At 43.2% G+C, this 22,042-nt stretch overlaps 1 protein-coding gene across 2 annotated transcripts in view; it reads right to left on the bottom strand.

The window, feature by feature from the left end:
- The window catches only part of LOC118396232 (A disintegrin and metalloproteinase with thrombospondin motifs 20-like), a 147,517-nt gene that overhangs the window by 14,631 nt on the left and 110,844 nt on the right, over positions 1 to 22,042 (bottom strand). For both annotated transcript variants that reach the window (XM_052465637.1, XM_052465638.1), the window contains 2 exons: positions 12,867 to 13,034; positions 834 to 1,007 (listed from right to left, as the gene is read on the bottom strand). In XM_052465637.1, coding sequence (XP_052321597.1) covers positions 834 to 1,007; positions 12,867 to 13,034 — 342 coding nt within the window. The remainder of the gene's footprint in view (positions 1 to 833; positions 1,008 to 12,866; positions 13,035 to 22,042) is intronic.

The raw sequence follows: 22,042 nt of genomic DNA, 5'->3' as shown, positions 1-22,042 counted from the left end.
GCGTGCAAACATTCCTGCACCAGGAAGCAGCACAAAGTCCTTACATGGCGCTCATCTTTTTGTGTCCTGAACTTTGGCGACGATGTAGGGGGGGAGGGGGACATGAAAGAAAGAGAGAGGCCAAGGGTAGAAAACACTGAGTTCAAGGGGACTGCTCAGTGCTCACGTCACACAGTGTAGTGCCCCTCGAAAAGACAAAAGCCGCAGAGCTGATACGGATCAGTGCTTTGAGGTTTGGATGTGATTTATCATAGACTGATGGTTATCATTCAGACCCTCATTGTGTGATGCAGGAGTGCCGGGCTACCTTAGCGACCTCACAAACACAGCTGGTCTGGTCCACTTGCTCTAGTCTAGTGGAAAGTGCTGTGTCCGAGCACTGCCAATAACAAATCTCCAGTATGATGATTTTATGTCTTTCTCTCGCACACAAACACCCTAACCGCTGTGTATTCATTAAACACACATGCAACTGGAGTCTGCCTCTATTAACAAATGTATGTGAATATAATCAAATGATGAAATCGTATTTAAAAGCACATTGGCACTCTGAAGTTCAGTTTTTTTTTTAGGGGGGGCGGGGGTGGATAGTAAAGAGAGCACGTTGATGGTCGGCTACTGATCAAACCCTGAACAGGACCCATAGCACATAGAGGTGAATTTGAAGTTTGATGGGAGAAACCCCAAACCTACAATAAGACAGTTATATGGAGGGGCTGGTGACTCGCCCCTGTTTGTGTCAAAGGAGAAGGAAGAAGAAGAGAGAAGGGAAGTGAAATAGAAAGAAGGAGATGGAAAGACAAAGAGAAAGATAGACAGAGGTCAATACTTACATCTTGCCACTCTCCGGCTGCCCAGGTGTAATGGAGACACTCAGTAGCCTGGCAGGGCTGGGCAGTGGCAGGATGGTTGTGGGAACCACACAGCTCTTCTCTTACCCGTCCTGTACCCTTCAGTCTGCAGTACACTTCTCTGTTCTGGACCCCTACTCCACAGGGGACAGAGCACTACAAATACACACAAACACACAAACACACGCGTTAGATTGCCTGACACAAAACACACTGACAGAAAGAAGCACACACTATATAAGTCTGCACACAAAGGCGTTTCACGAACACCTTCAGCAGACACTTTTTATTCCCAAATGCAACGTTTTGGTGATTTTAAACACAGAGTGAGAGTTAATCATCTGATTAAATTTCCTGCTCAGAGAACCTTTTTTGTCATTCCACTGGTACTGTAATCAAATCAAATCAAATTGTATCTGTCACATGCGCCGAATACAAGAGGTGTAGACCTTACAGTGAAATGCTTACTTACGAGCCCCTAACCAACAGTGCAGTTTCAAAAAATACGGATAAGAATAAGAGATAAAAATAACAAGTAATTAAAGAGCAGCAGTAAAAAATAACAATATATACAGGGGGGTGCTGGTACAGAGTCAATGTGCGGGGGCCCCGGTTGGTTGAGATAGTATGTACATGTAGGTAGAGTTAATTAAAGTGACTATGCACAACATAGAGTGGCAGTTGTGTGGAGAGGGGAGGGGAGGGGGGGTGTGAATAGTCTGGGTAGCCATTTGACTAGATGTTCAGGAGTCGTATGGCTTGGGCTGTAGCAACCAGATCTGAAATCTAAACCAAAACACATACATTTTCCCATCATGTCCCCTCTCATCTTCTCTGACCGGGACTAAGTAAACATAAACTCAGCAAAAAAAGAAATGTCCTCTCACTGTCAACTGTTTAATTTTCAGCAAACTTAACATGTATAAATATTTGTAGGAACATAACAAGATTCAACAACTGAGACATAAACTGAACAAGTTCCACAGACATGTGACTAACAGAAATGGAATAATGTGTCCCTGAACAAAGGGGGGGTCAAAATCAAAAGTAACAATCAGTATCTGGTGTGGCCACCAGCTGCATTAAGTACTGCAGTGCATCTCCTCTTCATTGACTGCACCAGATTTGCCAGTTCTTGCTGTGAGATGTTACCCCACTCCTCCACCAAGGCACCTGCAAGTTTCCGGACATTTCTGTGGGAAATAGCCCTAGCCCTCACCCTCCGATCCAAGAGGTCCCAGACGTGCTCAATGGGATTGAGATCCGAGCCCTTCGCTGGCCATGGCAGAACACTGACATTCCTGTCTTGCAGGAAATCACGCACAGAACGAGCAGTATGGCTGGTGGCATTGTCATGCTGGATGGTCATGTCAGGATGAGCCGCCTGCAGTAAGGGTGGGAGGGAGGAGGGAGGAGGATGTCTTCCCTGTAACGCACAGCATTGAGATTGCCTGCAATGACAACAAGCTCAGTCCGATGATGCTGTGACACACCGCCCCAGACCATGACGGACCCTCCACCTCCAAATTGATCCTGCTCCAGAGTACAGGCCTCGGTGTAACGCTCATTCCTTCGACGATAAACGTGAATCCGACCATCACCCCTGATGAGACAAAACCACGAATTGTCAGTGAAGAGCACTTTTTGCCAGTCCTGTCTGGTCCAGCGAAGGTGGGTTTGTGTAGGTGACGTTGTTGCCAGCGATGTTTGGTGAGGACCTGCCTTACAACAGGCCTACAAGCCCTCAGTTCAGCCTCTTTCAGCCTCTCTCAGCCTATTGGGGACAGTCTGAGCACTGATGGAGGGATTGTGCATGTTGTTGCCATCCTGTACCTGTCCCGCAGATGTGATGTTCAGATGTACCGATCCTGTGCAGGTGCTGTTACACGTGGTCTACCACTGCGAGGACGATCAGCTGTCCGTCCTGTCTCCCTGTCTTAGGAGCCTCACAGTACGGACATTGCAATTTATTGCCCTGGCCACATCTGCAGCCCTCATGCATCCTTGCAGCATGCTTAAGGCATGTTCACGCAGATGAGCAGGGAACCTGGGCATCTTTCTTTTGGTCTTTTTCAGAGTCAGTAGAAAGGCCTCTTTAGTGTCCTAAGTTTTCATAACTGTGACCTTAATTGCCTACCATCTGTAAGTTGTTAGTGTCTTAACAACCATTCCACAGGTGTTCATTAATGTTCATTAATTGTTTATTGTTCATTGAACAAGCATGGGAAGTGCTTGAACCCTTTACAATGAAGATCTGTGAAGTTATTTGGATTTTTACAAATTATCTTTGAAAGATAGGGTCCTGAAAAAGGGATGTTTTTTTTTTTGCTGAGTTTATATGCTTCATTTATTCTGCTGGGTTTGATTCACAGGCTTTAAAGGAAAACTCCACACAAAAACTATATTTTGGTATTTGTTTCATAAGTCCATTGTTGACATATGCCCAAAATGTTTTGCTTGTCATCAAATCACGTTTTCAAGATGTGTAACTTCCAAAATACAGAAATCATCCCCATTGGATGCCCATTGTAACATATGATGCTGCGTATTGACCAATACAAACGGAGAAATATGTTTTCCTCTGAGCCTGCATTCGTCGTGCCTGTGTGAGCCGTATTGTCAGTTCACTCACAGGTCTATCACATGGCCCATCTCTTTGAAGCCATTAGGAATCCTACCTGCATGCCGAAGAAGCTCTCCAGAACATTAGAAAAAGGTTTCCTAGACAAAAGATTAAGCCATATCCTGGACTAAGAAGCATGTTTAATGGAGACTCTCCGCTCAAAGTGCTTTTTAGTCCAGGACTAGCTTAATCTGGGTCTGGAAACCAACCCCCAGGGTTCTAGAAGAAAGCTGTGTAAATACTATAGAGCCACATGTACTGTAAGTACCATATATCCCGTTCGATCATTTATACAGTAGGCTATATCATGCTGTACTACAACTGTTTGCAGGCCTACGTCGTCGTCTCTATGGTGTGCGGTTAGGTGAAGTCTTGCTCCTTATGTTTGGAAGGAGAACAAAAGGCATTAAGGGGAATCTGAACTCAGATGCAGGTCTAAGCCAAAGAACGAGGCCTCATTTAAAGGCTTGCGTTTTTAACATCCCATAGAGCCTCCTATTGCGATTTGAACAACAGTTATGGGTTAAGAAATGTGATTCTCTTTCCAAGAGACTTTTGGTTTTCATTGCTGAAGATCAAATTTATCACAATTGAGCACACTATTCACTGTCGGACTATTCACTATTCAATGTCGGACTATTCACTATTCAATGTTGGAGTTGAGCTTCTCCACAGACTGCTGCTCTCTACCCATCTGCAGTACGTCTGTTTGACATAAACATCGAATTTAGAATATAATTAGAATAAGAATATACTAGAATGTGAACTAGTTATTCTAATTCTATGGGTTTTGATTGGATAGGACAGCGGACCCCAAAAACATGCCTTAGCACAGTGTGGTTGACCATAGAGAGGTGGAACATGCAGCTGTCACAGACGAATCAGTGGGATCGCCGCCACTCCACTCCCAAGCACGGGCCGCCCCACACCAAGAGCTCTACAGGCAGTCCTCACCCCTTCCTCATTTACCCTTCTCACACCCCCTTGTACTCCTTCACAGACCCCCATTCAGAGGCGACGGTGAGGGGGTTGAGTGGCTAGCTGCTGAAAAGCCCAAACGGTGGGTGCTGAGGTTTCCAAAGTTGTCACAGGCATGAACGTTTAGATATGAAACATGTCTTTATGTTATAGTTGTGGATTTCATGGTTTCTGGTGGTATGTGGAGGGAGATGATTGCTTCCAGACACCAGGGAGGAAGAGTGAGAGGGAGAGTGAGGCCCTTAAGGGGAGTGGTCTCATGTGGGAAGACAGAGATGGGTTACCAATGCAAGCCCAATTGGGATTTCACAACCGCAGTTTAGGCGTGGAGAGCAGTGTGAGTTCACTTCATACAAGACCTGTTGATCTCACTTTGCTCCCCATCCTATGTCCAACACAAAAATAACTTAAATATATCATTAGAGTGAGAGAAGCAGTGAAAACTGGGGGGTCTGGTGGGGTAATATAATATATTAGCATGAATATATACAGACAAAAAACGCACATATCATAGCATACCACAGGTTGTAGAGGGACCTACCATTTTTGGGGGGAGAATGACTGTGAGAACATCATAAGGTCAGACTTTTGAAAAGGGTGTTTTACTCCAAAATGTATGAAAATAAAATGATGCTGACATCTAAAATATAATTTCCCCCTCCAGAAATGAGCCCAATATAACATATTGGTCCATATTATCAGACAGGTGTGCTATTTAGCAATAAGCATCATCACCTGATGTAGCCCACCTGATGCACCATAGTGGCTATAAATATACAGGCTGAGGGTTGCCCATCTGCATTTATCCCATTGGGCTAATCATTAGCTAGAACTCAAATTCTAAAGTCTAAACATTAGGCTCTTGTTGCTAGTTAGCACCATGTTGATTACTAGATACCTTCCACGGGCACTCAACCAACCAAGGATCATGTACTGTGAATATAATTCAGGCCTACCTGTTACAGCGGACCCTTGTTACATTTAGCCCTGGTCTTCCATATGCATTCAACGCCATTGGTGAGCGAATAAACCATGCTGCTGCTGAAAACTCAGGCTCTAAAAATGTGCATTTTAGCCAAATAATTTATTGGATTTAAGAAATAAGTGTAGCCTAGTAACACTAGAAAGCTCAGTGATCCTCCTTTTTTAACAGTGGCATTCAAAACTCATTTGAAAAGTGTGTTTTCCTGCGACTGCATTGAGAATGTACAATGATGGGGCCTCCCGGCTGGCGCAGTGGTTAAGGGCACTGTACTGCAGCGCCAGCTGTGCCACCAGAGACTCTGGATTCACGCCCAGGCTCTGTCAAAACCGGCCGCGACCGGGAGGTCCGTGGGGCGACGCACAATTGGCATAGCGTCATCCGGGTTAGGGAGGGTTTGGCCGGTAGGGAAATCCTTGTCTCATCGCACACCAGCAACTCCTGTGGCGGGCTGGGCGCAGTGCGCGCTAACCAAGGTTGCCAGGTGCATGGTGTTTCCTCCGACACATTGGTGCAGCTGGCTTCCGGGTTGGATGGCGCTGTGTTAAGAAGCAGTGCGGCTTGGTTGGGTTGTGTATCGGAAGACGCATCACTATCAACCTTCGTCTCTCCCGAGCCCGTACGGGAGTTGTAGCGATGAGACAAGATAGTAGCTACTAAACAATTGGATACCACGAAATTGGGGAGAAAAAGGGGTAAAATTCAAAACAAAAAAAAAGAATGTACAATGGGTACTGGGTATGCATATTTCTCGCCCTGTGCGGCACTCGCAATTTGAATGCACCTCGAGATGAATAGGATTTTATCTCGTATAGAATACTATAGGCTGAACAATTGAATAGGTAAACTATTCTACTACAGTATGGGGTTGTCTGATTTTGCTGTTGCTTACTCGTGTTGTACTGGATTTCAGCTCTGCCCGGCTCTCATTTGGATCATAGGTGTCAGGTCTCGGACCTGGCGGTACCCAGGTCTCAGACTCGGCCGGACCCCGGCCCAATTTAACCCCTGTGTATATATTCTCTAGAGTGTGTTTTATGGACAGATACAGACACTCCCTATGCTCCCTCCACCTTGGTACACCTGAAAAAGCTCCCTCCACCTTCATCTCCTTTACTCTCTGGTGGCCTTGTGATACATTTGGGCTCATGGCTTTCCCCCTCTCCCTGCGCTGGCCCCCTGGCTGTGCTTTCTGACCCAGCGTGACTCTGGTTCCATAAGTGCTGTCACACCCCTGACACAGTTGCCGCACGCTCGTTTGGCAGACACCAAGAGAGTGTGGTCGGCTCCGCCAGGACTGTCCCCTCACAGGTCCCCCACCACCTCCCCCAACCAGTAGTATTTATTTTATTTTTATTTCACCTTTAATTAACCAGGTAGGCTAGTTGAGAACAAGTTCTCATTTACAACTGGCCAAGATAAAGCAAAGCAGTTCGACACAAACAACAACACATGCAATAAACAAACATACAGTCAAGAACACAATAGAAAAAAGTCTATATACAGTGTGTGCAAATGAGCTGAGATAAGGGAGGTAAGGCAATAAATAGGCCATAGTGGCAAATAATTACAGTTTAGAAATGACTGGAGTCATAGATGTGATAGATGTGGAGAAGATAGAGTGATAGATGTAAATTACTGGAGTGATAGATGTGCAGAACATGGAGTGATAGATGTAAATTACTGCAGTGATAGATGTGACAGATGTGCAGAAGATGAATGTGCAAGTAGAGATACTGGGGTGCAAAGGAGCAAAATAAATAAATAACAGTATGGGGATGAGGTATTTAGATTGGCAATTTACAGATGGGCTATGTACAGGTCCAGTGATCTGTGAGCTGCTTGGACAGATGGTGCTTAAAGTTAGTGAGGGAGATATGAGTCTTCAGCTTCAGTGATTTTTGCAATTAGTTCCAGTCATTGGCAGCAGAGAACTAGAAGGAAAGGTCGGCCAAAGGAGGAATTGGCTTTAGGGGTGACCATATACCTGCTGGGGGTGAAATATACCTGCTGGATTGGGTGCTACGGGTGGGTGCTGCAATGGTGACCAGTGAGCTGAGATAAGGTGGGGATTTACCTAGCAAAAACTTAAAGACTTTGATTGGAGATGCTCAATGTGAGTCTGGAAGGAGAGTTTACAGTCTAACAAGACACCTAGGTATTTGTAGTTGTCCACATATTCTAAGTCAGAACCGTCCAGAATAGTGATGCTGGACGGACGGCAGGTGCGGGCAGTGATCGTTTGAAGAACATGCATTTAGTTTTACTTGCATTTACGAGCAGTTGGAGGCCACGGAAGGAGAGTTGTATGGCATTGAAGCTCATCTGGAGGTTAATTAACACAGTGTCCAAAGAAGGGCCAGAACTATACAGAATGGCGTCGTCTGCGTAGAGGTGGATCAGAGAATCACCGGCAGCAAGAGACACATCATTGATGTATACAGAGAAAATAGTCGGCCCGAGAATTGAACCCCGTGGCACCCCCATAGACTGCCAGAGGTCCGGACAACTGGCCCTCCGATTTGACACACTGAACTCTGTCTGAGAAGTAGTTGGTGAACCAGGCGAGGCAGTCATTTGAGAAACTAAGGCTGTTGAGTCTTCCAATAAGAATGTGGTGATTGACAGTCGAAAGCCATGGCCAGGTCAATGAATACAGATGCACAGTATTGTCTCTTATCAATGGTGGTTATGATATCGTTTAGGACCTTGAGCGTGGCTGAGGTGCACCCATGACCAGCTCGGAAACCAGATTGCAAAGCAGAGAAGGTACGGTGGGATGTGAAATGGTCGGCGATCTGTTTGTTAACTTGGCTTTCGAAGACCTTAGAAAGGCAGGGTAGGATATATATAGGTCTGTGGCAGTTTGGGTCTAGAGTGTCTCCCCATCTTCGCGACAGCTTTCCAATCTATCTCAGAAGATAGTAATAGAGGTTGCAACAATTTTGGCTGATCATTTTAGAAAGAGAGGGTCCAGATTGTCTTGCCCTGCTGATTTGTAGGGGTCCAGATTTTGCAGCTCTTTCAGAACATCAGCTATCTGGTTTTGGGTGAAGGAGAAATGGGGTAGGCTTGGGCAAGTTGCTGTGGGGGGTACAGGGCTGTTGACCAGGGTCGGGGTGGCCAGGTGGAAAGCATGGCCAGCCATAGAAAAATGCTTATTGAAATGCTCAATTATTGTGGATTTATCGGTGGTAACAGTGTTTCCTAGCCTCAGTGCAGTGGGCAGCTGGGAGGAGGTGCTCTTATTCTCCATGGACTTTATAGTGTCCCAGAACTTTTTGGAGTTTGTGCTGCAGGATGCACATTTCTGTTTGAAAAAGCTAGCCTTTGCTTTCCTAACTACCTGTGTATATTGGTTCCTAACTTACCTGAAAAGTTGCATATCGTGGATGGCCGGGTGTTAAGCATGTCCCAGTTTAGGTCACCTAACAGCACAAGATAGATGGGGGCAATCAATTTACATATGGTGTCCAGAGCACAGCTGGGGGCAGAAGGTGGTCTATAGCAAGTGGCAACGGTAAGAGACTTGTTTCTGCAAAGGTGGATTTTTAAAAGTAGAAGCCCGAATTGTTTGGACACAGACCTGGATAGTAAGACAGAACTCTGCGGTAGATTGCAACTCCGACCCCTTTGGCAGTTCTATCTTGTCGGAAAATTTTATAGTTATGGATTGAAATTTCATGGTTTTTGGTGGCCTTCCTAAGCCAGGATTCAGACACGGCTAGGACATCCGGGTTGGCAGCATGTGCGAAAGCAGTAAATAAAACAAACTTAGGGAGGAGGCTTCTAATGTTAACATGGATGAAACCAAGGCTTTTTCAGATACAGAAGTCAACAAATGAGAGCGCCTGGGGAATGGGAGTAGAGCTAGGCACTCTAGGGCATGGCTTAACCTCTACATCACCAGAGGAGCAGAGGAGGAGTAGAATAAGGGTATGGCTAAAGGCTATAAGAAGTGTTTGTCTAGTACGTTCATAACAGAGAGTAAAAGGAGCAGGTTTTTGGGCGCGGTAGAATAGATTCAATGCATAATGTAAAGACAAAGATATGGTAGGATATAAATACAGTGGAGGTAAAAACCTAGGCATTGAGTGATGATGAGAGAGGTATTGTCTCTAGAGACATCAATTAAACCAGGTGAGGTCACCGCATGTGTGGGAGGTGGGACAAGAGGGTTAGCTGAGGCATATTGAGCAGGGCTGGGAGCTCTACAGTGAAATAAGACAATAATCACTAACCAAAACAGCAATGGACAAGGCATTTTGACATTCGGGAGAGGTATGCGTAGCCGAGTGATCAAAGGGTCCAATGAGTAGCTGGACGGGCTGGAGACATGGCGATTCAGATAGCTAGCAGGCCGGGGATAGCAGAAGGGCCTTAGAGGGACATCGCAACGGAAGAACTCTGTTGTAGCCCCCTCGTGCGGTTACGTCAGCAGACCAGTCGTGATGGATCAGCAGGGGTCCGTGTAGTAAAAGGGTCCAGGCCAATTGGCAAAATAGGTATAGTAGCCGAAGAATTTGACTGATTGACCACTTCAGCTAAAAGTCTGGCGGGCATTTAGGGAACGTTGCGACGGAGGAGCCTGTTGAAAAACCCTCTTGGGTGGATTACGTCGGTAGTCCAGTCGTGATGGATCGGCGGGGCTCCTTGTCGGCAGTAAAAGTGGTTCAGGCCAATTGGCAGAATAGGTATTGTAGCCCAAGGAGTTGCTGATGGACCTCTTCAGCTAGCCGGGAGATGGGCTTAGCATAGGCTAGCTCCAGGCTAATTGGTTCTTGTTTCGGGACAGGGATGTTAGCCAGGAGAAGCCAATCAGGATAGCAGCGAGCTAGCTGCAATGATCCAAGTGAAGAGGTTCAGCGCTTGCGGTAGGAATCCAGAAATATGGAGAAAGAGGAGTCCGATAAGCTCTGGGTTGTCTCACGCTGTGCAGACTGGCAGTTAGCTGTTGACCGGTTCTAAAGTAAATAAAATAGCAGATCCATACCACATTGGGTGAGGCGGGTTGCAGGAGAGTATGTTGAAGTTGAGGTTAAGAAAAATATAAAAAATATGTGAAATAAATATATATATAAAGATACAGTGCCTTGCGAAAGTATTCGGCCCCCTTGAACTTTGCGACCTTTTGCCACATTTCAGGCTTCAAACATAAAGATATAAACTGTATTTTGTTGTGAAGAATCAACAACAAGTGGGACACAATCATGAAGTGGAACGACATTTATTGGATATTTCAAACTTTTTTAACAAATCAAAAACTGAAAAATTGGGCGTGCAAAATTATTCAGCCCCTTTACTTTCAGTGCAGCAAACTCTCTCCAGAAGTTCAGTGAGGATCTCCGAATGATCCAATGTTGACCTAAATGACTAATGATGATAAATACAATCCACCTGTGTGTAATCAAGTCTCGGTATAAATGCACCTGCACTGTGATAGTCTCAGAGGTCCGTTAAAAGCGCAGAGAGCATCATGAAGAACAAGGAACACACCAGGCAGGTCCGAGATACTGTTGTGAAGAAGTTTAAAGCTGGATTTGGATACAAAAAGATTTCCCAAGCTTTAAACATCCCAAGGAGCACTGTGCAAGCGATAATATTGAAATGGAAGGAGTATCAGACCACTGCAAATCTACCAAGACCTGGCCGTCCCTCTAGACTTTCAGCTCATACAAGGAGAAGACTGATCAGAGATGCAGCCAAGAGGCCCATGATCACTCTGGATGAACTGCAGAGATCTACAGCTGAGGTGGGAGACTCTGTCCATAGGACAACAATCAGTTGTTTATTGCACAAATCTGGCCTTTATGGAAGAGTGGCAAGAAGAAAGCCATTTCTTAAAGATATCCATAAAAAGTGTTGTTTAAAGTTTGCCACAAGCCACCTGGGAGACACACCAAACATGTGGAAGAAGGTGCTCTGGTCAGATGAAACCAAAATTGAACTTTTTGGCAACAATGCAAAACCTTATGTTTGGCGTAAAAGCAACACAGCTCATCACCCTGAACACACCATCCCCACTGTCAAACATGGTGGTGGCAGCATCATGGTTTGGGCCTGCTTTTCTTCAGCAGGGACAGGGAAGATGGTTCAAATTGATGGGAAGATGGATGGAGCCAAATACAGGACCATTCTGGAAGAAACCCTGATGGAGTCTGCAAAAGACCTGAGACTGGGACGGAGATTTGTCTTCCAACAAGACAATGATCCAAAACATAAAGCAAAATCTACAATGGAATGGTTCAAAAATAAACATATCCAGGTGTTAGAATGGCCAAGTCAAAGTGCAGACCTGAATCCAATCGAGAATCTGTGGAAAGAACTGAAAACTGCTGTTCACAAATGCTCTCCATCCAACCTCACTGAGCTCGAGCTGTTTTGCAAGGAGGAATGGGAAAAAAATTCAGTCTCTCGATGTGCAAAACTGATAGAGACATACCCCAAGCGACTTACAGCTGTAATCGCAGCAAAAGGTGGCGCTACAAAGTATTAACTTAAGGGGGCTAAATAATTTTGCACGCCCAATTTTTCAGTTTTTGATTTGTTAAAAAAGTTTGAAATATCCAATAAATGTCGCTCCACTTCATGATTGTGTCCCACTTGTTGTTGATTATTCACAAAAAAATACAGTTTATATATCTTTATGTTTGAAGCCTGAAATGTGGCAAAAGGTCGCAAAGTTTAAGGGGGCCGAATACTTTCGCAAGGCACTGTATATACACGGCACACGACAACACGAAGACGCCTGACTGTTACACCATCTTGGAGAAGAAAAAAATATATATATATTTTTAAAAAGTGTCTCTCCTGCGCCTGCCCTTTGCACTGAAGTGTCTTGATTGCAGCCAGTCCAGCACTTCAGTAACCTGCTGTGCTTTGTGAATGTCTCTTCTACCACCATGCTTTTATCTATGTTGGACCGCCAACCTGGCTGTCCAAGTCTGGAGCCATGTGCAATGTGACGTCCGTCTGTAGAAAGTAGGTACCTTCTTGCATTTGTGATGTTTGAAAAGTGTGAATTGCACATTCAAAATGTTGTCTAGCATGCTGCATCGGAGCAGCAAAATGCACCAGAAAGGCATTGGTGAATTAGCCAAAGCTGTCTTGATAACTAGTCAACCCCAGAAGAGGAAGAGAAAGCACAGCACAAGCCTTTTGGTATTCCCATAACATTTCTTCTCTCAAGTATACAAGTCTAGTGAATTGCATAAACAGTTATGTAAATCCAGCCTGTGGTGTTTAACTCACATCGGAAGGACAGAGGAATATGTCAACTGCTTAGTGATAGGACAGGTTCTTAGTGAGTACAGTACATCATCTACATCTGTGTTTGAGTTGTGTGTCCCAGCTGCTAGAGGTGACTGTTAGCTTTATAGAGGCCAGGGGGTATTTCGAGAGTGTGTGGGGACGGGGTGGCGTGAACACATACCTCGCTCCACCTGTTGGCTTTCCAGCTGGGGCATCCCCGGGCTCGGCAGGCCTTTTGTGTCCGGGGACGTGACAGATGACTGCAGCGATCTTCCTCTATTCGGGTTTGGTTTGGGTAAACACAGGCTATCTCCCGCTCCTTGGTCCCACGGCCACAGCTCACAGAACACTAGAGAGAGAGCGACAGGGAGAGAACATGTAAATGGCGGCAGTGCGTGTAGAGGTTCTACGGAAAGCTTTTCCAACGACATTTGTTGAAATAATGCTGATACCCGCTGCTCGGAGCCATGTTCTAAAATGTATATAAGTATCCAACACACTGCTTTGCTCAATACAGATGTCTACAGTGTATGAGATGGAGAAAAACGCTCTTGATTTGTTGCTGCATCTCATGGCCAAGTAAACAAGCTATAAACCACTTTTGGCTAAACTAATCATGACATGGATTTCTGTAAAGCATCCACTGAACACCCAGGTCTGAATGCAGTCCCGTCTTTAACCTGTAAACACTGAACATAGTGTAGGGCACAAACTAGAGAGAGAGACACACACACAAGCTTAGGAGAGAGAAGACTCACAGAGCTAAAATACCAGGATGCATACATATGGCTAGACAATCATCTGGTTTCAATAAGAAGCTGTACGATGCTTCAGGAAAGCTACAGAGAGAAAAAAAAAACGAAACGAATAAAAAGCAGAGACCCTGATCAGACCCGGAGCCTTCATAAAGCCCCGTGCCTGAGATGATGGTCGGTTGGTAGATTAAAATATTCTACATTATTGCGTCTTCATGAGGCCAGACAGCAATTAGAGAGCCAACTATTTCTGCTCTGCTCTCAGTGAGAGAGGGAGTGAGCCCCCTTACACAAAGCCACTCCAAAATGGGGTATTGGAATAGAGTGCAACAAGATGAGGAGAACTCTCTTTTGTCTTTAGCATATTTTACAGCCCAGATAAACATAATATGCATTTCCCCTTAATTATGATGTCAGAATGTTGCATAACACCAAACCAAATGCCATGCATTTTCCTTCGTCAGGCCTCATGGTAAACTTGTGGTGGTTATAGTACACTATATTGGACTGACTGTGCTGTGATGGAACTATTTGAGGAAAATGTATTTGAGACAAGTAGACATACTGTAGTGAGTTCTAAGAAAAGCTGGTCCTTTTTTTTGGACAACAGGAGCTGTAGGATCTGGAGAATAAGTTTTTTTTTCACTACCGGAGGAGAAGCATTCTAGCACTCAGAGAGACACACGAGTGTACTCTAGTACCCAGTAACCCCTTCAAACGGAGGCATCTCGTGCTCTCTTCTTTACTGTGGTGCGGGCAGTGCTCGACACCACACACACACACATCGTACACAGTGTAATTACCAAGGTATTTTAAACACAGGGCTTAGCTCGGGTGACAAGGAGACATCAAAGCTGCCCGCGTTGACTGGCTACTCCTAAACGTGGCAGACTCTCATACCCGCTGCACGCTCACTCAGAGATGATAACACTACTCCTTCCACTTCAGGCAGGAACAGAGACAGGCAAACATGTATGGGCGGGGGTAGTGGGGGTGGGGGGGGTTAGCCCCTCCTTACTGCTGTAAGAGAAGAAAAAAAATAGAAAAATGAAAAAAAGCTGGAGGAAGAAAGAATAGCAGAGCCATAAGGGCCGCGCTCCTCCGCTGAACTGTGTCTCCTGCCTGTTTAACGGCGGGGAGAAGACACTATATGGCAGCGTGCTCCTCCCTCTCCCCAGCCAGGCAGCCTCATCTGTCAACCATTAGTTAATCAGGGCGGGTAACGCACAAGGAGCGCAGAAAACTGGCACAGCGCGTGTGACCCAGAGGACAGCTTCACCTCTGAGAGCAGAGCAGGAGGAGGGCAAGGACCCAGGGGACCGACGGTGTCCTCCACTCTGCACTCCACTGCCAGGCTCACTCTACTCAACACCTTCTCAGGTAAGTCGACTCTCCACTCAACTACTCAAATGGCTTATCTGTGAATAGCTGCTGGTCTGCTAACTAACATACTAAGGTCAAAAGATGTGATTGAAAATGAGTAAATCAAATGAATATGACCGATGAAGGTTTTACAGGCTGGTATTGCATGAATAGTAACTGAGCAAGGATGACTAAATGCAATGGTTTGAAATGCATTGTTTTACTAGTGGTGCTACTTCATTATGGCATGTGAGTAAAAATGTGTTTTACAGATATCACTGCTGCTTTTATCAACTTTTAACAAAGAGCAATGTTACTACAGTATCGACTACAGTGTGGGAATTTCTAACAAAATAGAGAATTAATGGGGTGGGGGGGGACTGAAGGTCACATTCACAGAAAATGAATATGTAACACAAACCTTTAGTCACTAAAATGTAAGCATTTTGTATATATTATCATTATGAAAACGTTCCTGCTACAGATTGTATATATTATCATTATGAAAACGTTCCTGCTACAGGTTGTATATATTATCATTATGAAAACGTTCCTGCTACAGATTGTATATATTATCATTATGAAAACGTTCCTGCTACAGATTGTATATATTATCATTATGAAAACGTTCCTGCTACAGGTTGTATATATTATCATTATGAAAACGTTCCTGCTACAGATTGTATATATTATCATTATGAAAACGTTCCTGCTACTGGTTGTATATATTATCATTATGAAAATGTTCCTGCTACAGGTTGAATATATTATCATTATGAAAACGTTCCTGCTACAGGTTGTATATATTATCATTATGAAAACGTTCCTGCTACAGGTTGTATATATTATCATTATGAAAACGTTCCTGCTACTGGTTGTATATATTATCATTATGAAAACGTTCCTGCTACAGGTTGTATATATTATCATTATGAAAACGTTCCTGCTACTGGTTGTATATATTATCATTATGAAAACGTTCCTGCTACAGGTTGTATATATTATCATTATGAAAACGTTCCTGCTACTGGTTGTATATATTATCATTATGAAAACGTTCCTGCTACAGGTTGTATATATTATCATTATGAAAACGTTCCTGCTACAGGTTGTATATATTATCATTATGAAAACTTTCTTGAAGAGAAAAAACAATCCGCATGAAAAAACGACTTTTCAAGACAGATTTGCCCTCCCAAGTTGTAACAGCAATTTGTTTCACATGATTGGGTGGGTTAATTCTAGTATCAGCCAGTGACATTCATCTGGAAATAATATGGATTACTATAGTAGACAGAATGGGATTGTTGCCTGAAAGCAACCACAGTAACATAGCTGTGGTTTTGTTTAACAACGTTTTTCAACCAGAACGGGAGATGTATTAGGCAGAAAGACATAGGCAATGTTTAACCATGTACTGCATTGTAATAACAGCTAACAGCTAAGCTGCTGGTGCTTGTTCTGCTTCTTTCCACTGCTTTCCTGCTTTTCTAGTGTTTAAGGGTTCTGGAACAGTTGACTTAATCGATTGCCAAACCAAACCAAATCCAGCTATTTCATGTTTATTCAGTGTGGCATAAAGAATATACTAGAAAACGGCATGTAGCCCTTGAAGTTAAATAGACAGAGCTGCCTTTCTTCAAAAAAACAATTATCACACATGTTACTTTAATGGACTACGGTAGACTATATTGAAATGTAACCCGCATCAAATATATGGACAGGTTATCTTTTACATTTTTCTATGGTATTGATAAGAGCATGTCTTTGTCTAGGATTGGCAGGCTGCAGTCGCGGGATGACTCCGCCCATTCCATCCCAGAGGACAGGTAAGCCAATGGCATTGAGAGACCACGCTATTGGGTAACCTATGAGACCATTATCTGTTGTTCAGCCTATATCACTATGCCACAGCATATGGAACTTTAACAAAAATAACAGAGAAGTCCCTACAGAACAACTAACTTTAAATTAGTAGTTCACTTCAAAAGCTTGTCAGATGTTTTCAAACCTCAAAAGGCACCGTACAATTTCTCAAATGTTCGTAAGTATATGTTTTCCATTAATTTGGGGTTGAAAAATATAGCTCGATGTGCAAAATAAATTACTTAGGTTGTGGACTAAGGGTGTGGCATTTAGAAATGGTTTATTTATATTTCATGCTGTCCACTCTGACTTAAAACCAGTATAGGGATGTACAGTTGAAGTCGGAAGTTTACATACAATTTAGCCAAATACATTTAAACTCAGTTTTTCACAATTCCTGACATTTAATCCTCCTCGTAAACATTCCCTGTCTTAGGTCAATTAGGATTGCCACTTTATTTTAAGATTTTGAAATGTCAGAATAATAGTAGAGAGAATGATTTATTTCAACTTTTATTTCTTTCAACACATTCCCAGTGGGTCAGAAGTTTACATACACTCAATTAGTATTAGGTAGCATTGCCTTTAAATATTTTAACTTGGGTCAAACGTTTTGGGTAGCCTTCCACAAGCTTCCCACAATAAGTTGGGTAAATTTTGGCCCATTCCTCCTGACAGAGCTGGTGTAACTGAGTCAGATTTGTAGGCCTCCTTGCTCGCACACGCTTTTTCAGTTCTGCCATCAAATATTCTATAGGATTGAAGTCAGGGCTTTGTGATGGCCACTCCAATACCTTGCCTTTGTTGTCCTTAAGCCATTTTGCCACAACTTTGGAAGGATGCTTGGGGTCATTATCCACTTGGAAGACCTATTTGCGACCAAGCTTTAACTTCCTGACTGATATCTTGAGATGTTGCTTCAATATATCCACAGACTTTTCCTGCCTCAGGATGCCATCTATTTGTGAAGTGCACCAGTCCCTCCTGCAGCAAGCACCCCCACAACATGATGCTGCCACCCCCGTGCTTCACGGTTGGGATGGTGTTCTTCGGCTTGCAAGCCTCCCCCTCTTCCTCCTAACATAACAAAGATCATTATGGCCAAAGAGTTATATTTTTGTTTCATCAGACCAGAGGACATTTCTCCAAAAAGTACGATCTTCGTCCCCATGTGCAGTTGCAAACCGTAGTCTGGCTTATTATGGAGGTTTTGGAGCAGTGGCTTCTTCCTTGCTGGGCGGCCTTTCAGGTTATGTCGATATAGGGCCAGTTTTACTGTGGATATAGATACTTTTGTACCTGTTTCCTCCAGCATCTTCACAAGGTCCTTTCTCCAGGAGACAGAATGAGTCTCCTTCCTGAGCGTTATGATGGCTGCGTGGTCCCATGGTGTTTATACTTGCGTACTATTGTTTGTAAAAATGAACGTGCCACCTTCAGGCATTTGGAAATTGCTCACAAGGATGAACCAGACTTGTGGAGGTCTACAATTTATTTTCTGAGGTCTTGGCTGATATCTTTAGATTTTTACATGATGTCAAGCAAAGAAGCACTGAGTTTGAAGGTAGGCCTTGAAATACAGGTACACCTCCAATTGACTCAAATGATGTCAATTAGCCTATCAGAAGCTTCTAAAGCCATGACATTTTCTGGAATTTTCCAAGCTGTTTAGAAGGCAGAGTCAACTTAGTGCATGTAAACTTCTGACCCACTGGAATTGTGATACAGTGACTTATAAGTGAAATAATCTGTGGGGTAAACAATTGTTGGAAAATTTAAGTGTGTCATGCACAACGTAGATGTCCTAACCGACTTGCCAAAACTATAGTTTGTTAACAAGAAATGTGTGGTTGAGTGGTTGAAAAACAAGTTTTAATGAATCCAACCAAAGTGCATGTAAAATTCCGATTTCAACTGTACCTATTTACTGCAATTCAATAAATTGTGTTCAAATTGTGGTACAAAATGTAAAGATTGAAAGAGTACATAGAAAAGGAAATAATGTCATAAAAATAATCTGTAATATTGGAACAGACACTGGATCAGATTACTGGTACTGAAGTCTTCTGCCTTCAACTTCACAGGTGGATTTTGAAGACCACTAGTGTAATGTTTAGTAGAGGTGGACTTAACGTGGGTTAATAGCACCTGTAGTGTGGGAGCAGACTTTTCCCCCTAGTATTTATCCTATATTCCCGAGTTCTAACAAATACCATCTCTCAGAACATGAGAGTGCCAAGGCTGAATTCCTATCACATTGTGCTCACAGCGCAACTGGAATGGTAATATCAAGCACATGATAACCATAGTGACAGTACACTGTCTCTTCAAAAGGGGATCAGAGCTGACCTGAACGAAGAACAAACTCACGATTGTGCGAAGATTGTCCAGAATATTACAATCTGTTCTGGCAAACAGATACCCAAATAATCTTTATAGTAATTGGCAACAACTTCTTGAAAAAGATGGTCATCTCAGTCCTATTGAAGATAATCAAGGTTTATGATCTTCCTAACAATGCAATATGTACACATTTCCCCAGGACCAAGAAATATCAGTGAACAAATACACTAAGAGATAGTAATACTATGATCTCATTACAGCTTTGTCAGTGTCACTGTGGGGAAAAGAAGATGTTTGCGGAGCTCAGAGGGTAAGACATACGCCAGTGAGCTATCGCAGGCTGCTTTTACTGTTCAAGGTCCTGTTTTGCAGGGAAGTTTCAAAGACAGAAGTCAAAACCACACATGTTGTCGACGTGGGAACAGCTGGTAAGGGCAGAGCGTTGTGGTGCGGAGGAATGTTAGAGTCATAGATCTTTCATCCTCATGGCCGAAATAGCCACACACAGGCCTGATCATCTCCATGCATAGGAAGAAACACTAACCAACACAAATACAGTCCAATCCAACCCTGGTCAATGCGGTCCAAATCTTGCATCCAGAAATCCTTAGATAATTACTACATGAATAAGTAGGTTATATTTATTCAAATTAACTGGTATTAACTCACAAATAGGATTGCTTCACAAAACAGTTGGTACAAACCAATGACATAAGTACAGTGGGTCAAAAAAGTATTTAGTCAGCCACCAATTGTGCAAGTTCTCCCACTTAAAAAGATGAGAGAGGCTTGTAATTTTCACCATAGGTACACTTCAACTATGACAGACAAAATTAGAAAAAAATCCAGAAAATCACATTGTAGGATTTTTAATGAATATGTTTGCAAATTATGGTGGATAATTTGTATTTGGTCAATAACAAAAGTTTCTCAATACTTTGTTATATACCCTTTGTTGGCAATGACAGAGGTCAAACGTTTTCTGTAAGTCTTCACAAGGTTTTCACACACTGTTGCTGGTATTTTGGCCCATTCCTCCATGCAGAGCTCCTCTAGAGCAGTGATGTTTTGGGGCTGTTGCTGGGCAACACAGACATTCAACTCACTCCAAAGATTTTCTATAGGATTGAGATCTGGAGACTGGCTAGGCCACTCCAGGACCTTGAAATGCTTCTTACGAAGCCACTCCTTCGTTGCCCGGGCGGTGTGTTTGGGATCATTGTCATGCTGAAAAACCCAGCCACGTTTCATCTTCAATGCCCTTGCTGATGGAAGGAGGTTTTCACTCAGTCGTCCTGGTCCCTTTGTAGAAAAACAGCCCCAAAGCATGTTTCCACCCCCATGCTTCACAGTAGGTATGGTGTTCTTTGGACGCAACTCAGCATTCTTTGTCCTCCAAACACAACGAGTTGAGTTTTAACCAAAAAGTTATATTTTGGTTTCATCTGACCATATGACATTCTCCCAATCTTCTGCTGGATCATCCAAATGTTCTCTAGCAAACTTCAGACGGGCCTGGACATGTACTGGCTTAAGCAGGGAGACACGTCTGGCACTGCAGGATTTGAGTCCCTGGCGGCGTAGTGTGTTACTGATGGTAGGCTTTGTTACGTTGGTCCCAGCTCTCTGCAGGTCATTCACGAGGTCCCCCCGTGTGGTTCTGGGATTTTTGCTCACCGTTCTTGTGATCATTTTGACCCCACGGGGTGAGATCTTGCGTGGAGCCCCAGATCGAGGGAGATTATCAGTGGTCTTGTAGGTCTTCCATTTCCTAATAATTGCTCCCACAGTTGATTTCTTCAAACCAAGCTGCTTACATATTGCAGATTCAGTCTTCCCAGTCTGGTGCAGGTCTACAATTTTGTTTCTGGTGTCCTTTGACAGCTCTTTGGTCTTGGCCATAGTGGAGTTTGGAGTGTGACTGTTTGAGGTTGTGGACAGGTGTCTTTTATACTGATAACAAGTTCAAACAGGTGCCATTAATACAGGTAACGAACGAGTGGAGGACAGAGGATCCTCTTAAAGAAAAAGTTACAGGTCTGTGAGAGCCAGAAATCTTGCTTGTTTGTAGGTGACCAAATACTTGTTTGTAGGTGACCAAATACAAATACCATAATTTGCAAATAAATGAATTAAAAATCCTACAATGTGATTTTCTGGATTTTTTTCTCTCATTTTGTCTGTCATTGTTGAAGTGTACCTATGATGAAAATTACAGGCCTCTCTCATCTTTTTAAGTGGGAGAACTTGCACAATTGGTGGCTGACTAAATACTTTTTTGCCCCACTGTATATTTAGGTACCAAAAAAGTCAAAATAGGGACTTTTCTATAATGGTCCTTCTACGAAAAAAATCCCTTTTGCTTTCCTTTGATATTTTTAGTAGGAATTGTACACAAATATTGAATTTTAAAAGCATCGTATATTAAATTAAGTACCCTTCAATATAGACCACATGGAGAATTCAATAAATATTATTTTGTATATGAACAAAGACTTGCTGTCCCTCGGTGCACCCTGTGACCTTTATGCAGATTTGAACCCTCTTAATAAATCATTGTAAAGCCCTAGTTAATTTGTTGCTTTGACAATGCCATTTGTGAACATTATAATTGATTTCATGTCATTAATGATTAATTGTAAGGGGGGAAAACCTGTCCCACATTTTAAGGTCAACCCTGTTACGTGAAGTGAACTCTCGTTTTAATATAGTGAAACTATTCCTTTTTTTTTGTTCAAAGTTAATTTGTGGAATTTCTTTCCTTCTTAATGTGTTTGAGCCAATCAGTTGTGTTGTGACAACGTAGGGGTGTTAAACAGAAGATAGCCCTATTTGATAAAAGACCAAGTCCATATTATGGTAAGAACAGCTCAAATAAGAGAAATGACAGTCCATCATTACTTTAAGACATGAAGGACAGTCAATCCTGATAAATGTATTATAAGAACTTTGAAAGTTTCTCCAAATGCAGTCGCCATCAAGTGATGAAACTGGCTCTCATGAGGACCGACACAGGAAAAGAAGACCCAGA

Source organism: Oncorhynchus keta, chromosome 17 (genome assembly GCF_023373465.1).
Source record: "Oncorhynchus keta strain PuntledgeMale-10-30-2019 chromosome 17, Oket_V2, whole genome shotgun sequence".
NCBI lineage: Eukaryota > Metazoa > Chordata > Actinopteri > Salmoniformes > Salmonidae > Oncorhynchus > Oncorhynchus keta.
This window is presented reverse-complemented; position numbering and strand designations above follow the sequence as displayed.